This window comes from Lissotriton vulgaris, chromosome 1_1, assembly GCF_964263255.1.
Source record: "Lissotriton vulgaris chromosome 1_1, aLisVul1.2, whole genome shotgun sequence".
Lineage (NCBI taxonomy): Eukaryota > Metazoa > Chordata > Amphibia > Caudata > Salamandridae > Lissotriton > Lissotriton vulgaris.
Window position 1 is genome coordinate 132,909,165 of NC_141685.1, and position 17,424 is coordinate 132,926,588.

The 17,424-nt window shown below is 50.6% G+C and overlaps 1 protein-coding gene across 1 annotated transcript in view; it reads left to right on the top strand.

Annotated features, from left to right (window-relative positions):
- LOC147737776 (uncharacterized) overlaps positions 1-17,424 on the top strand; it is a 77,989-nt gene that overhangs the window by 43,850 nt on the left and 16,715 nt on the right. Inside the window, exon 7 of the mRNA XM_086935320.1 lies at positions 4,508-4,609. Coding sequence (XP_086791446.1) covers positions 4,508-4,609 — 102 coding nt within the window. The remainder of the gene's footprint in view (positions 1-4,507; positions 4,610-17,424) is intronic.

Genomic DNA, 17,424 nt, shown 5'->3' on the forward strand with positions numbered 1-17,424 from the left:
AGCCAATGGAGTTCTCGCAGTGCTGCCGTAGAAGAGCTGTGGTATGTATTATGTACATGGGACAGGGCCACACGGACCACTGTCAGGAATAAGCACTTTCAGAACTAGCACTTGGTAGAAATAGCACTTTGTAGGAATAACACTTAGCACATATAATAACTGTAGCACCAAATAACAATTGTAGCACACAACCAGTAACCACTGGTAAAAGGTAAGTACCACCTACCAATCCTAAACACCTTAGACAAATATCACGCAGGGAACCATGGACTCACTAGCATAACTATACTAGGAAACCCAACCTCCTAAGCATAAACATACATTCAGAGGTGTGGGCAAGAAGCTTTACACATGATGTATAAAAACACATTCAGAGGTGTGGGCAAGAAGCTTTACACATGATGCATAAAAACACATTCAGAGGTATAGGCAAGCAGCTTGGCACATGATGCATGAAGACACATTCAGAGGTATAGGCAAGCAGCTTGGCACATGATGCATGAACACACATTCAGAGGTATAAGCCAGAAGCTTCACACATGATGCATAAAAACATATTCAGAGGTATAGGCCAGAAGCTTCACACATGATGCATAAAAACACATTTAGAGGTATAGGCAAGTAGCTTGGCACATGATGCATGAAAACACATTCAGAGGTATAGGCCAGATGTTTTACACATGATGCATGAAGACACATTCAGAGGTATAGGCCAGAAGCTTCACACATGATGCATAAAAACACATTCAGAGGTATAGGCCAGAAGCTTCACACATGATGCATAAAAACACATTCAGAGGTATAGGCAAGTATATTGGCACATGATGCATGAAAACACATTCAGAGGTATAGGCCAGAAGTTTTACACATGATGCATGAAGACACATTCAGAGGTATAGGCGAGAAGCTTCACACATGATGCATAAAAACACATTCAGAGGTATAGGCCAGAGGTTTTACACATGATGCATGAAGACACATTCAGAGATATAGGCCAGAAGCTTCACACATGATGCATAAAAACACATTCAGAGGTATAGGCAAGAAGCTTTAAACATTATGCATGAAGACACATTCAGAGGTATAGGCCAGAACACAGGGTGCGCAAAACATACTACACACAGTACATTTCCTAACACCCAAAGCATTACCGCATAATTCACATGTAGCACATAAATCACATCAGGGTCCAGGTTGCGCCACTCCGCCAAACCCTAAACGTAGCAGCTGCCCACTACTTGCTGGGCAGCTGAGGATAAGAACAGGGCCTAAACGCTGCAGCTGGCACTAAGTGCTGCGCAGCTGGGGAAGGCCAAGGTAGGGATGAAGGAGTCACTCCTGAGTCCAAGGAACAAGTCCCCTAGAAAGAAAAGAACCTAAACAGTGCAGCTGCCCACTACTTGCTGGGCAGATGTAGAATCAAAACTGCGGCATGGGCCTTCACTAGCCCTTAGAAACAAAACTGCGCCAAACATGGGGAGCCCTCTAGGCTCTGACACCAAACATGCTCATCGTTGGAGCCCTCTGGCTCTGAAAATAAAGAATGTTCCTTGGAGCACTCTGGCCCCTGAAATAACTATGTGCCCAACGTTGGAGCCATCTGGGCTCTGAGAAATAATAGGAAGCGTTGGAGTTATCTAGGCTCTAAGAGTCATGGGGCCAAAAGCGTGGAAGCCCCCACGGGGCTCTCTGGGACAAATGAGCCCCCCCAAGCACTGTGGGGCCCATAGGCCAAAGACCTCGCCCCCAACGTTGGAGCGGCACGCTGCAAGACGGGGTCGCTCTGACTGCAAGCATACTATTGTGCCTGGATCCGACACCAACCATCGTCTGCACAGAGCCCCCTCCCCTCTTACCGGGACTCCGTAGCGGCAGAAGGGAGGCTCTGGGGCAGTCTGGATTAGCACGACGCGGGGCTCTCTCCTCCATCACGGGAGCCCCACACTGCTATGGCGGCCTCGGGCGCCACTTCCCCGCTCCACGCGGGCCCCCTCCTGGGACCCGGGGCTTGGACGTCGACGGTTGGCGCCTGCGGGGCTCTCCCTCCCTACGGGAGCTCCGTCTTACTTCTGCGCCAGTCTTCACCCTGTCCCCAATCTTGGGACCGGGACTTAGGGTGGAGCCGCAAGGCTCCGGGACACTGCATTCTCCGGGGCTCCCTCCTGGTCATCGGAGCCCCGCCACACTCGCGCCACTTCCTGCTTCTTCTCGGCAAGCAGGGGGCGTGGGGCTGGTGACCAATTACAGTGCGGCGGCGGGCGGGACTTCCTGGAAGCAAGTGGAAGTTCCGCCCCGCTCCAGGCGCCCGGACGCCTGACTTCCGGTTTTGGCGGCATTTTCCTTCCCGGTGCCGCGGCGGTGAAACTTGGGGCACAAATGGGGGGTAGGCTTCCTCGGTGAACAAAATAAACGTAGGAGCGGGGTGGGCACCCGCTAAGGTGCACATAAACTGGGTGGGCACCCGTAAATAAGAATAAAATAAAAGTGAAGACGCAGGGTGGGCACCTGCGCACTCGGGGGCCCTTAAATAAGCGGGCAAAATGGCTATAAAGCGTCCCTGGCTCTAAAGGGACTGGCACCCAGCCCCAAAGGACAAAACAGAGCAAAGCTAGTTTAGGGCATCAGGGAGGGCAATGTAGGGCCCAGGGGCCAGCATACAGGGCACTCCAGCAAGGAGACAGCCCCCATGGCGGTCCCTCCTGGGCCCCACTAGCAGCAAGCCCCCTCCTATTAGAATCCAAGCAGGAACTCCAGGTATCCAGGGGCTGGGCAGGGCCCAGGGAGGCAAGCCTTCCCCCGGGCCCCAGCAGCAGCACGCCCCTGGTAGATTCAAGTCAGGAAACAAGAACATTTAACATGAGGTCACAGCCTCTTTTTATACACAAAATCCCTTTGTCTCTAGGGTGCAGGGTGGGGGAAAAACCAGACACAGCTGGTTCTGGAGCACTCTGTTGCTCAGCCCCTCTCCCCATTCACAGGACAGGCTAGGGTCATCAGACACACCACAGGGGGCGGAGCCAGCATTGTGTGGGGAAAGCCCAGCCCTATTCAGGTCCCAGGTACACTCCTCCCTCACATCAATCATGCAGATCTATCCATTCACCACCGGGGCAGACCCATCCTGACTCCTGGAGCCTGGCACACCAGCCAGCTCCAGCCAATCACAAGCCAGACAGCCAATTCACATAAATTACACAGACATGCCAACTTCTAGAAGTGGCACTTCCACACTAGACACAATAACGCTGCACACATAATAGCGCAGCATTCACTCTCACGAGTTCGCACATACCAAACTCGCCCCTACACTCCCCACGCATCAGGAACTACCAGGGACACATACATTCCCCATGCATTCCTATGGTAGGGCAGGCCAACCTTACCACACGCACGCACTTTACCCTGGGACACAGTGGTAAAATGCGCAGAAACCAAAAATCACTAACACCAAGTCACATATCAAAAGCAAAAAGTTTAGAGGTGAACCTGCTAGAAGGGCCAAGTCCAACATTATGAATTCAATGTCTCTCCATTATTGGCTTCCAAATGTGGGTGAGTGTGCAAGAAAGATCACGTTTTGCAAAATACCCTCTGAATCACATGATGGTGTGGGCAACCTAAGCTCAGGCTTCTCCGAGTAACCACCATCCCTAGAATTAGTATCTGGGACACATTTAAAAAATGCATAGATGCCACTCATTTTTCATCCATTAATTTCCCAGTATGAATTGAAGCCTGGTGGGTACACAGTGAAATATCATTATAAGCTGCAGCTCAAATGTTGTGGACAACCAACAAACACTAAAAAACCTACAATGAGAAGGGTCTAACGGACGTAACCATGTATTGCTTTTGTAAATTTGCAATTGAGGTCTACAATTACAGATGAAAACGTGAGCTATTTCTATTTTTTCCATTATTTTTTAATTTAATAAAAAAAATACCTGTTGCTGAATTTGTAATGTCTAGTCTTCAGAAATGTATAGCTTTCCGGGTTCACCCATGGCCTTCACATCTTTCTCCACCATAAATTGCAAGTAGGTGGAAAGCACATAAAAAGGGAAAATGGACCATCCCCTGGAGAAGTTAACATACTGTGGTATTATTTTTTATACCTTTGGTTGTACCTGAATGCTGGGAAGTTAGTCATCTTGCACTTCAAACCTTTTGTTGATGTCCCTTATTGCAGGGGGGAATGTTTGGAAGGCTTAAGTGTGAAGTTCCAGAAACATAAATGAAAGGACTTACCACAGGGGAGAATATTCTTAGCAGCAAAACGGCTAAAGGCGGAACCAACCCATATGTTTGTTTTCACATACGAAGTATTTATTGGGTATATATCATTGACTTATCTAGTGAACACATATCTGTGTAATATAATCAATTTAAAATAAGAATAATGATCAATTATTTTGTGCAGATGAGTTGATGGATTTAGAGCCTCAAATTATTCCATGTGATCTTACACACACAAGTGTAAAGCCCGGCTGTTGTCTTACTTTGACAGGTCACATGACTGCGGATTCTGATGTGTTATTCATGGGAAACGATGTCATGGAGGATACGCAAATTACATCTGTGAAGGAGCAAGGCGGCAGTCCCGGCACAGGTGAGAGATGCGTGTCACCTGCAGAGTGGATGCGTGCTAAGGTGAAGGTCCTACCAGATCCTTCTTGGCCCACTGAAGAGAAAGGTCTATCTCACAGGCCCTGCAGAGCTGAGAGAAGGAGCACGAGGCCTGTGTCCCTCGCTCAGACTGGACCTGAAGGAACACTTATATATAAACCTGCACTCAGCAGACTCTAGTGTATGAGGGAGACGGATCATCGGTCACTAAAACAAAGACGTGCACGCGATGGAGTCTTTTAGATGCTGTTCAACTAGGGGTCATTTTAATTCCAAGATAGCTGCTAATGACTTAAAAGGAAGCCGTAATCTATAACGAGATATGGAGTGAAATGGACTGTTAATTTCTATCTCCTGAAAGCGACATTACAACTCTGCTCATACTGCAGTACTTCACGTAATGAACTATCAGATACCAATTTTCAAATCCCAGGGAATTGACGACGTCCGAAGATGCCCGTCATCTCTTACGGACGTTGTGATTGAGTACACACCTCTGTTGAAGGTGATCGTTTGGGGCTGGTCTCTTAAGAACCTGGCCCGTGCACCATGAGTATAACTCAACATCCTTAGTAAAAGGTCGGATGTGTTGACTCTTGAGAAGGATGAGCCTGTTGCCACTCACGGAGATCAGGTGCGCTACGGAGACACTCCGCTGACGTGGAGAGGAGAAGTGTAATATTAGGATGACATTTATGATGGGTGAACCAAGTAATGGATCCAGTGAGCTGTTCAGGGAATTTAACAGATTATGATAACTGGATTGCTTCTGGACTGAACCATCTACTTAGAATAAGTCAAGGTATCAGAAAGGGAGACTAAACCGCCTGATAACCTACTGTCTGACAGTGAAGCTCATGACTGCCATGGAAACAAAAGGCTCCAGGTTCAGGATGATAACAACAGCATCCTCTGCATCCATGCCTTTTAATATATGTATTGCTGGCATGCACCTATTATTTGGGGCCTTAATAAGCCATTATCTGCTCCTCAGTCCAGCATTACGTTGAGTTGCCTTTTACAACTGTTGGAATGCAATGCAATCTCTGCGAGCGCACAAACTAACCTAAAGCGAATACATTAGTAGTTAACTTCTACCAAGTTCCTTATTAGTTCTTTTGAGATGCTCCTCAATCTAGGTGTGAAAAAGCGTGTTTAGTTTTTTTAAAAAGACTCCTTACCCACCAGCCTGGTTGGTGGCTTGTGTCATCATTGGGGATACCTAGCGCATCAAGAGTGTGCCTTTGTCGCCTAGTTACAGTTTAGCGGCTTTTTTAGGGGGGGGGGGGTTCATTATCTTAAATGAGAAAAAGAGGTGAATTAACATTTTTTTTTTAATTACCCACCAGTGTGGTCTACTTTAATAATGGCAACCGTAGACAAGGATTAAAAGCAGTGGTGGATGCGTTGTGAGAAACCAACGGACTCTCTCATTATTGGTATGGGTCGACATGTTTTTTTTGCTCCAAGATGGCCTACTGGTAGGGAGCTCCACCTGGAGGCTCCCAATGCTAGGTATCGCCATTGGCGCAAATCCTGTCGAAAGCCCAGCCATCGCCCCCCCACTCAGGAGAACGGGGGATAAACATAGGGGCAAACGCAATCGGAATCTAGCGCCCCCAGCCGGATCGAGGACAGAAAAAGAAGCTGCAAAGCTTACCAGGCCATGCAACCCACTCCACCTGCTCAGCCTACCTCACGAGCAACCCCTGCCTCGCACTGGGTAGCACCTAGGTGGTTCAGTGGGGACATCGGCGCCACATCTTGTGCTGCATTGCGCACCTCAGTGCGGTCTGCTTCTGGGCATGCCTCATGCAGATGGGGAGCCCCGGGGTGTGGGGCTCGGGGGGAGAGTGCGGCTCCCGGCCCTCTGGACGCTGCTGCACCGTGTGCTGCTGGGCGGGGTCGGGCGAACATGTGCCCTTGCTTCGACTGCAGCAATCTTGTGCGGGCCACCTCCTGAGTGATCTTGCCTCGACTGCGGCGATCCTGTGAAGCCATCTGCTGGGTGGCCTTTTGCCACCACTGCATCGTAAAGGTTCTGCTGAGTGGGCTGCTTCTCTCCGCACCTCACTGCAGCCCGGGAGCCCATGGTGGAAATCTGATAAAAGTGAGCGTGAGGGTTATGGAAAGCCTGGCGGGAGGAGGGTGTGATTCCAGGCCCTCCCAACTCTGGTGTGGAAGGGTGAGCATAATGGGCCGGGCACTATAGTGACCCACCTCTTAGCTTGTTATTTCCTCGGAGTCAAGTCACCTGGACAACATGGCTGCTAACACAGCTGGCCCCTCAAGCCTGTAATACCTGCCTCAGCCTATGGATTGCTCCACCAGAGCTTGGGGCACAGTGTGGAGCTGCTGGACCTGCCCTTTTTCCCCTGCACCGCAGCCATAAAATAAGATTTTATGTCAGAATTCTCCCTTTTGTTTTTGAGCTTCTTCGTAGTAGGAAGGCTTGGGCTACCTCACAACAGGCATCTAGCTAAGGCTACTTCATCAGTGTGATTTCTACCAGTCGCCAGCCTCAGCCTACTGTTACCTTTTCAATTGAAATGCTCTTTGGCGACTTCGGTGGGATCTCCACCAAATACCAGGCTCTGTTTTCTGTTTGGGCTCCCTATGCAGCTGAATGACATTGGGCAGCGCTCTAAATAGGTTTTCTACCAATCACAGCTCCTATTTGTGGCTAATCTTCAGCTGAAAGCAGCTATGACAAAAGCTTAGGTTCGAGGCATGTGGGCTGCTAAATTCACATCTAGTGCATAGATCGCCGCCTAGTGTTGGGTCCGGATGATTGCACCTTGTTGTCCTGGAAGAGTCTTCGAAGTATCACGAGATAGGTGGCTCCTCCCCTGGACTACAGTGCGCATGGGCATCGACTCCATCCCCAGATTGTTTTTTCCGCCATTGGGTTCGGATGTGATTTCGACGTCTCCTGTTCGGAATCCATAAACCAACTTTCTTAAGGCCAAAAGGCTTTACTCGCTTCGTCGGTATTGTTCGCGTTCGGTCTCATGTTCATTCCATCTCGTCGAGTCGGATTTCGTTGGAGTCAAGTGACTCTTCGATCATCGAGGCCCTGTCGAAGCAGCAAGACCCTGACGATACTACGATGGAACGGAGTCCGTTCAAGTACTGCCCCGTGTGTGGTTCGAAGTACCCACACATCGACGTGCACCCAGTGTGCAACAAGTGCCTGTCGCCGGACCATGACGAGGCCAACTGCATGGCCTGTTCGAGATTCCGGTCGCAGAAGACGATCAAGCTTCGGCGCGTGGCGCGCCTCGAGGCCCAGCGATCGGCTCCGGCGGACATCTTCGACCACCCCGAAGCAGACGAGCAAGAGCTTCACCTGCAGATTTCGCCAGCATCGGCGGAGGTCGAGACCGACTATGGAGAAGCGGGCGAGGACCCAGACCTCGAAGAAGGCATCGAGGAGGTAGGAGACGACGAAGAACCCTTTGGGGCCATGGAAGATAGCTCGGAGGATGAGCTGTGCCCCGTACCGATTTTTACAAAGGCTCAGGTCACGGGATCGCCACTAGGCCTTACCCACGACCATACACCTCGATCCTCGGCCCCGCCTATCGGCCCGGCTATGGACACCTCCACGGAGCCGCCATTACTGAAATCGAAACCGAAAGTGAAACCTTCGGGATCGACCAGACCTAAGATGGGCGACACCCCATCGAAACCGAAACCGTCTGCGACGTCATTGCCGACGTCATCTTCGGAGGCCTTGCAGCTGAAGAAGACTGTCGATAAGGCTAAGGTGCCGAAGGTGGTCGAGCAGCCGGGCTCGAAGAAGGTCGCCCAGCTGTCGAGTAAGGTGATCGGCTCGACGCCACGGTCGGCCACGGAACCGACTAAGGTCAAGCCCACCGCGTCAGCGGAGAAACCGGCAGTCGATGCCAAATCATCGAAGGGCAACGTACCGAAGCCGGGAGTCACGACGCCACATGGAAAGTCGGTGGATCCGAAAACATCGGCGTCGACGCATGGGGCCGTGAAAGGTGGCGGAAGCTCAGCCGACGGCGCTTCGGCGACTCCAGCAGCCAAACAGAAGTCGTCCTCGCTCCAGTCTTCTCCTGGGGGTGGATCGAAGTCGACGGTCGGTTCGACGAAGCCGTCCGCTTCTTTTACGAAGCAGGTTGCAGACTCCCTCAAACGAATTTGGGAGAAGGAATCCGCGTCGGCCACGAAGACACCCTCGGTACCTGCCCGGTTGTCGCGCCGAAGAAAACCTCGATGCCGATCCACTTTACCTTACCACCAAAGGTGACGCCAAAGGCCTTTGCGCCTCGATCGGTGCCGAGGGACTCGGATGGGGGAAGTCACACTCAACTAAGTGGCAGCGCTGGTCGACAGCCCTTATTGGATGAGGAGTCGGAACACGTTATCGACACCGACACTGGCAAATTGACGCTCAAGAAGAGAAAGATTACTTCACAGCCTCTGGAGCCGTTTGTAATCCCTCTAAAGAAGAAGAGACCAGCACCTGGGTCTCCTCAACTGGTGGAGCACATTTATCCGCAACCAGCCAGAAGTCCAACGCCTTCACCCACATGTTCGGATGGTGATGAAGGTGACCAGGAGGAACAGTATACCTTCCCAGAGGCCACAGACCCTGATGAACAACAGGACTCATGGTTGCCCTCAGGGGATCAGGGGGACCACCAACCTATCCCTGACCCACAAGCAGGTTCACCTAGCTGGTTTCACCGCTGCTCCTCGCAGGGTTGCTTGTGGAGTCCCCCAAGGTTCCTCACTTTCCCCTCTTTTGTTTAATTTATACATCTACCCCCTAATTTTTATGTTACAGCAGCTCGAGGTCACGGTGTTTAATTACGCCGATGACCTCCAGCTAATTTTCAACCTTTCCCACTCCCCCTCCTCCTCCCAGAACGTCCAGTCCGTCATGTTGTTCATCCAGGACTGGATGAACTGCAACCACCTCAAACTCAATCCAGACAAGACGGAGTTAGTCTTGACTGGAGGTGGCTGCAGTTCCTGGTCCCCCTCCCACTGGCCATCCTCACTTGGTGTCCCTCCGCTTCCTGTTCCCAAGGTCAAAACCCTTGGCATTCTCCTCAATTCTTCACTTTCCGTTCACTCACAGGTTTCCTCAGTTGTTTCTTCTTGTTTTTTCTCCCTTAGAACTATTAGGAAGATCTCTCGCTTTTTCTCTCTGCCTGCGTTAAAAATCATAGTGATGGCCATGGTGCTCTCGCGCCTTGATTATGGTAACATCATTTACAACGGCGCCCCAGCCTACGCCATTCGCCGATTGCAGCTAGTGCAGAACCAGGCTGCCCGCCTGATCCACGGCCTGCCTAAATTCCATCGGGTTACCCCCTTAATGCAGGCACTGCACTGGCTGCCGGTGAAAGAGCGTGCCCTGTTCAAACTCGGCTGTACCACCTTCCAGGCCAAAATGGGCACCGCCCCGGAGTTCATCTGCTCCGCCTTCAAACCCTACTCACCTGGCAGAGAGCTCCGCTCCTCCCATCAGGCCCTGCTAACCATCCACCGTTTCCGTAAGAAAAAGGCCGGAGGAACAAAATTTGCAGTTCTCGCCCCTGCGTTTTGGAACTCCCTCCCGACCGAACTCCGACTGACTTCCTCTTACATAGAGTTTCGGAAGGGTCTTAAAACTCTGCTCTTTTCCCAAGCCTACAAGGTCTGATCCCCCCCCCGCTCCTGCCACCCCCCTCGCAGTCCTAAAGCGCCAAGAAACCGCACGGTAGTAGAGCGCTATATAAATGTTTTTAAATTCAAATTCAAATTCATATGGAGCAAAAACTTCTCCAACAGAAGATTCTGCGGCATTCAATGCCTTAATTGAAAGGGCAGCTGCAAACCACAAGGTAGAAATGCATGCTGACCCTGTGGACGTGGACTTCCTATTCGACACTTTCTCTGCTGCCGAAAAGACTGTAAAGACACTTCCAATGCTTAAAGGAGTGCTGAAGCATGCCACTGACATTTTCAAAGACACTACTAGGGCACGAGTGGTGAACCCTAGAATTGAAAATAAATACAGGCCGGCACCTGGGGACCCGACTTTCATTCGGGGCCAGTTGCCTCTGGACTCTTTGGTGGTCTCCAATGCACGCAAGAGGGCGAACTCACAAACAACTGGTGAAGCTCCTCCCCCGGACAAAGAGTCTTAAGAGCTTGAGGCATCGGGGAAACGGGTGGCAGCGCAGGCAGCCAACATATGGCGCATCTCAAACACGCAAGCTTTGTTGGCCAGATACGACAGAGCACACTATGACACATCAGAGCAGCTTTTACAACACCTTCCAGATGAGTTTAAAGAGGGAGCTGAGATGCTCATCCAGGAGGCCAAGCTCATCTCCAACGCTGCTATTAAGTGTGCGCTCGACGTTGCAGATACAGCAGCTAGATCAATCAACACTAGTGTGATGTTGAGACGTCAAGCTTGGCTCCGCATCTCAGGGTTTCAGCCAGAGATACAGACGACTATCCTCAACCAGCCTGTTAATCCTGACAGGCTATTTGGCCCAGAGGTGGACACCACACTTGAAAAGATTAAGAAAGACACTGAGACTGCGAAATCCATGGGTGCACTTCAGTCTCAGCAGTTCAGGGGCAACACTTTTCGTCGCTCAGGCAATCGAGGTGTTACCAGAGGACACGTGGCGAAGCAGACGCAATTTAGTAAAAGTGGTGCGCAATCCTCGTACCCCAAACAAAGTCGAGGAGGTTACAGAGGTAACAACGCCAAGGGCAGAGGCAGAGGCAACAACAGTTCCCGTTCCTCTGCTGCCAACAAACAGTGACTCCATGTCACTGCCCCCCGACCATCTAACACCTGTCGGGGGGAGACTACAACAGTTCCTGCCTGTCTGGAAATCCATCACCACGGACAGGTGGGTAAGGAAACTTATCCAGTTCGGTTATTGTTTGGAGCTCACATCCACTCCACCCAACATACCCCCAAGGCAACGTCCTATGTCAGCAGAGCACTTGCACTTATTGCAGCAGGAAGTTCTTGTGATGCTGCAAAAAGGCGCAATAGAGCTCGTGCCAGTAGAAGAACAGGGCACAGGGGTTTATTCCCTGTACTTCTTAATCCCAAAGAAGGACGGCTCACTCAGGCCCATCCTGGACCTACGCCCTCTCAACATGTAATTTCTTTCAGAACACTTCCACATGTTGACTCTGCAGCAAGTTCTCCCACTGTTAGACCAGGGAGACTTCCTCGCGACCTTGGACCTCAAGGACGCTTATTTTCACATACCACTCCATCCATCCCACAAAAAATACCTCAGATTCACCATTCAAAACAGGCATTACCAGTTCAAGGTCCTACCCTTCGGGTGACCACTGCCCCCAGAGTGTTCACGAAGTGTCTGGCGACTGTGGCGGCGCACCTCAGGAGACAGAGCATACATGTCTACCCCTATCTGGACGACTGGCTCGTTCAGGCCAAGTCGGCACAACAGTGCTCCGCAGACATGTCCCGCACTATTCACCTTCTTCACAGTTTGGGGTTTTCGCTGAACTATCCAAAGTCGCACCTTCAGCCAGCCCATGTGCGGCAATACTTGGGCGCGACGATCGATACTCTGGCTGCTACAGCTCAGCCGAACGCGTCGAGGATCAACAGTATCCAGTCGCTAATTCAGAGGTTCAGACCGCAACACTCACTCCCAGCGAGAGTGTTTCTGCAGTTGATAGGCATGATGGCCTCCTGCATCTTCATAGTCCCGCACGCGAGGTTGCATATGCGTCCGCTCCAGGAGTGCTTGGCGCACCAGTGGACTCAGGCTCAGGAACAGTTGAAAGACCTAGTGTTGGTAACCGGTCGGGCATACAACTCTCTGCATTGGTGGACTCCACGCAACCTTTGCAAGGGCCGACCGTTCCAGGAGCCTGTGCCACAGATTATCCTGACGACGGACGCGTCTCTCCAGGGATGGGGAGCGCATGTACTCCATTACACGGTGCAGGGACTATGGTCGACACAGCAAAAGAGGATGCACATCAACTACTTAGAACTGATGGCAATCTTCATGGCACTGAAGTCCTTCAAGGTACATCTGTGCAACAAGGTCGTGTTGATCCGGACGGACAACATGACGGCAATGTACTATATCCAGAAGCAGGGAGGAACACACTCTCCACAGCTGTCTCATCTGGCTCAGAGCATGTGGAAGTGGGCCATTCAGAGGAACATCTTCCTCATGGCGGAACACCTCCCAGGCAAGGACAATCAGATGGCGGACCTGCTCAGCAGGTACAGCCACCAAATGCACGAGTGGGAGATACATCCATCAGTAGTCCACCTGTACTTCCAGCAGTGGGGTCATCCAGACATAGACCTGTTTGCCACAAGGGAGAACGCAAAATGCCCAAGCTTCGCCGCCAGGTTCCCACACCCTCAGTCGCAGGGCAATGCGATATGGATGAACTGGTCAGGCAAATTTGCGTACGCTTTTCCCCCAGCACCTCTCATACCGCTGGTGGCAAGAAAGCTAATGCAACACTCGATGACACTCGTCCTGGTTGCTCCAACGTGGACACGCCAACCATGGTACACCACGTTTCTACAGCTCTCCGTGGTACCGCATCAAAGACTACGCCTCACACCCAGGCTCTTGACGCAGAACCATGGCGACATTCAGCATCCACATCCGCAACAGCTCAACCTGGCGATCTGGCTCCTGAAGTCCTAGAGTTTGGCTATCTTGATTTGCCCCCGGAATGCATGGACATTATCCGGGAGGCAAGAAGGCCCACTACCAGAGCTTGCTATGCAGCAAAATGGAAGCGATTTGTCATTTACTGTACAGAACACCATATCAACCCGCTAGATGCATCTATTCCTAATATCATCTGCTATTTGTTACATCTTTACAAATGTAATCTGGCGTATGCTTCCATTCGGATACACTTATCCGCCATAGCGGCTTATCTCCAAAACAGGCAGCACCTCTCTGTTTTCAGGGTGCCTGCCATTAAAGCATTCCTGGAAGGGCTGAAACGGGTCATCCCCCCCAGGACCCCACCAGCTCCTGTGTGGAACCTCAACGTGGTCCTCACCAGATTGATGGGACCACCGTTTGAGCCTTTACATTCCTGTGAGATTCAGTTCCTAACATGGAAAGTAGCTTTTCTCATTGCCATCACGTCTTTACGACGTGTTAGTGAGCTACAGGCGCTCACAGTACAAGAGCCATTCATTCAAATTCATCCTAATAGGGTAGTGCTGCGCACTAATCCTAAGTTTCTTCCTAAAGTAGTGTCACAGTTTCATGTCAATCAGACCATTGAACTGCCCACATTCTTTCAGAACCCTGAAACAGTGGCTGAAAGGATGCTCCACACTTTGATGTCAAACGAGCGTTAATGTACTACATTGACAGGACCAAACACTTTCGGAAGACACAACAACTATTTGTTGCCTTCTCAGCCCAGCACAAAGGCAACCCCATTTCCAAGGCTGGAATAGCCAGGTGGATCGTTAAGTGTATCCAGATTTGCTACCACAAAGCTAAGCGCACCTTAACGGTCCCCCCCAGGGCCCACTCAACACGAAAGTTGGGGGCCTCCATGGCTTTCCTAGGTGATATTCCTTTGGAAGATATTTGTAGAGCAGCCACATGGATTACTCCACACACGTTTACTAAACATTATTGTGTAGATGTGCATTCCAAACAGCAAGCAGCTGTAGGACAGGCTGTTCTTAAAACTCTTTTTCAGACTTCTGCAGCTGGCACGGGCAGCCGCCGTTAATGGAGGGACTGCTATGTATTCTATGCACTAGATGTGAATTTAGCAGCCCACATGCCTCGAACTGAATATGCTACTTACCAGTATGCATCTGTTCTTGGCATGTGGGGCTGCTAACATTCACATCGCCCGCCCTCCTCCCCGGCGCCCGTAGCGGCTGCAGATTATTTCTTGCATTCAATCATTAGCATGGTCATCATTTACACTATTTCACTCCATCTCTGACACAATGGCTAAAAACAATCTGGGGATGGAGTCGATGCCCATGCGCACTGTAGTCCAGGGGAGGAGCCACCTATCTCGTGATACTTCGAAGACTCTTCCAGGACAACAAGGTGCAATCATCCGGACCCAACACTAGGCGGCGATCTATGCACTAGATGTGAATGTTAGCAGCCCCACATGCCAAGAACAGATGCATACTGGTAAGTAGCATATTCAATTTCGATGCCGGAACCCAGCTAGGTAAAAACTTGGTACTGTGGACCTACACTGCTACCCGGCGCGCTTACTATATTTCCATGCCCATACTGTCACTCACAACGTCAAGATATTCTGCTTACCATATGCCAATACTGGCCTGATGCGTAATCATACTTCAATCTAAACCTCGTTTTGTCTACCGTACAACATTATTGGTTCGGTGCTTGAACCTGTCCACATCTACTGCTTGAATTGTGCGACTGTATCATTATCCTATGTGTTTCACAGTGTTTCTGGACATATAATGTTTCTTAGGCCTACAAGTTTAACTATACTACAACACTGTTTTGATGATGGCACATGCTTATGTATGAACTAGTCTCTTGTCCGCCTTATGCCATTATTGGTTCGGTGCTTATCAATGTTAGTCCCTGGTATTGTACGACTGCATCATTACCCTCAGCATTTATTGTGTTTCTGTGCATAGACTCTTCCATATGCGTACAAGCTGACTCTGCCCACCAATATTGTCTTTTTGTATACACTGTGATTTCATGTTGATGTTGTCTATTGTCCACGTTGTGATCTTTACCTATTATACCTCATATCAGCAGTAGTGTCCCTGCCTGTCCAATGTATGCTGTACAGGTTTACCCTGACGTCGTACCCATGTTATTAATTTATTCAGTATATCCATGCGCTAGAACTGCTTAGGCCTCCCCGGCAAACTGGCCTACAAACAAGCGCAGACAGCATCTCCCCCATCAAACCACCCAACACCTAGAGGTGCAACAAACCCGCCATCTGAGAATGCAAATGAATGGAGCGACGCGGGCACTCCAGCAGAGACCCCACACACCACACCGCACTAAAGTTCACCCTCAGAAGATATCACTGCTCCCTCAAAGAAGCCAAAAAAGATACCCTGGCCACTCGCATCGAAACCAGCAGCAGCCACTCAAAGAAACTATTCAACATCATTGGAGAGCTCTCTGCCCCAGCAGCCGTCAAAAACACAATCCCCACACAGGACCTCTGCGACGCCCTGTTGAACCACTTCCACAACTAGATAGCAGACATCTACAGCAATTTCAACGCTCAATCAATGGAGATCATTCCACACGACTCCTGCTGACATCCCACACAACCACCTCACTGACTGGACCCCCCTCAACACTGAGACCACCGCGACCATCATGACTTCCTTACACTCAGGCACTCAGATAGACCCCTGCCCACACCACACCTTCAACCTAGGATGGAAGGACATCTGCCCTCCGCTCACTTATATCCTCACAGCGGCCATCAACACTGCCACCTTCCCAGAAACATAGAAACTCACAGAAGTGAGACCCCTCCTAAAGAAACCCACCGCAGACCCCAACGACCTCAAGATTTACCCCCTCATCTCACTCCTCCCATTCCCTATGAAGGTCCTTGAAAATGCCATCAACCACTAGCTCACAGACAACCTGGAGAGAAAGAACCTACTAGACACCTCCCAATCCATCTTCTGATCCAACCACAGCACAGAGATGGCCCTCATAGCCTCAACAGACTGCATCAGAACCATCCTCGACTGTGGAGAATCCGCTGCCCTTATCCTCCTCGACCTCTCTGCGGCCTCTGACACCGTGTCCCATCACATCCCGGTCAACAGACTTCACCACATCAGTGGCAACGTACTCAAGCTAATCACCTCATTTTTACACAGGACGCTCACAAAGAATTTGTCTACCACCCTACACCTCCAAAGTCAAGGACGCCATCTGCGGCGTCCTCCAGGACTCCTCACTCAGCCCCACCTTCTTCAACATATACATGACTCCGCCAGCCAACATCGTCCACAGACTCAACACCATCTCATACACAGAATACACCCATCTCAACATCTATGTCACTGAAGACACTTGTGCCACCAGAGCCAATTTCTGGAATGCTATGACCAACATCGCCGGCTGGATGAAAAATAACTGTCTGAAATTGAACAAAGACAAGACGGAAGTGCTCATCTTTGGAAGAAGCCCTCCCCTGTGATACGACTTCTGGTGGGCCCCCGCTCTCGGACCTGCACCAATCCACACCAGGAATCTGGGCATCATCTTAGACAACGAATTCTCCATGATTCGCCGGGTCAGCGCAGTAACCTTCACAAACTTCCACATCCTCTGAATGCTCTGGAAGATCTTCAGGTGGACCCGCCCAGCATCAGGAGAACAGTAACACAGGTCCTCATCAGCAGCCGACTGGACTACGGAAATGCATTCTACGTCGGAATTACCACCCAGCTCCTGAAACGACTCCAGACAATCCAAAACGCACGGGCAAACTCATCCTTGATCTCCCAAGACGATCAAGCATCACTCCCCCCCCCCCTCAGAAACCATCACTGGCTCCCAATCAAGAAGAGATGCCACTTCAAACTACTAACTCACGCTTAGAAGGCCCTCCACAACCCATGACCGGCCTACATCATCCACTGCATGACTTTTCACCAGCCAACCAGCCCACCAGCCAACTCGGCTCAGGCCATTTTGTACTCGCACACGTCCCACACATCCATTGGATACATGGAGGAGGTCGATCCTTTTCCTACCGCGCTGCTAGTCCTGAAAC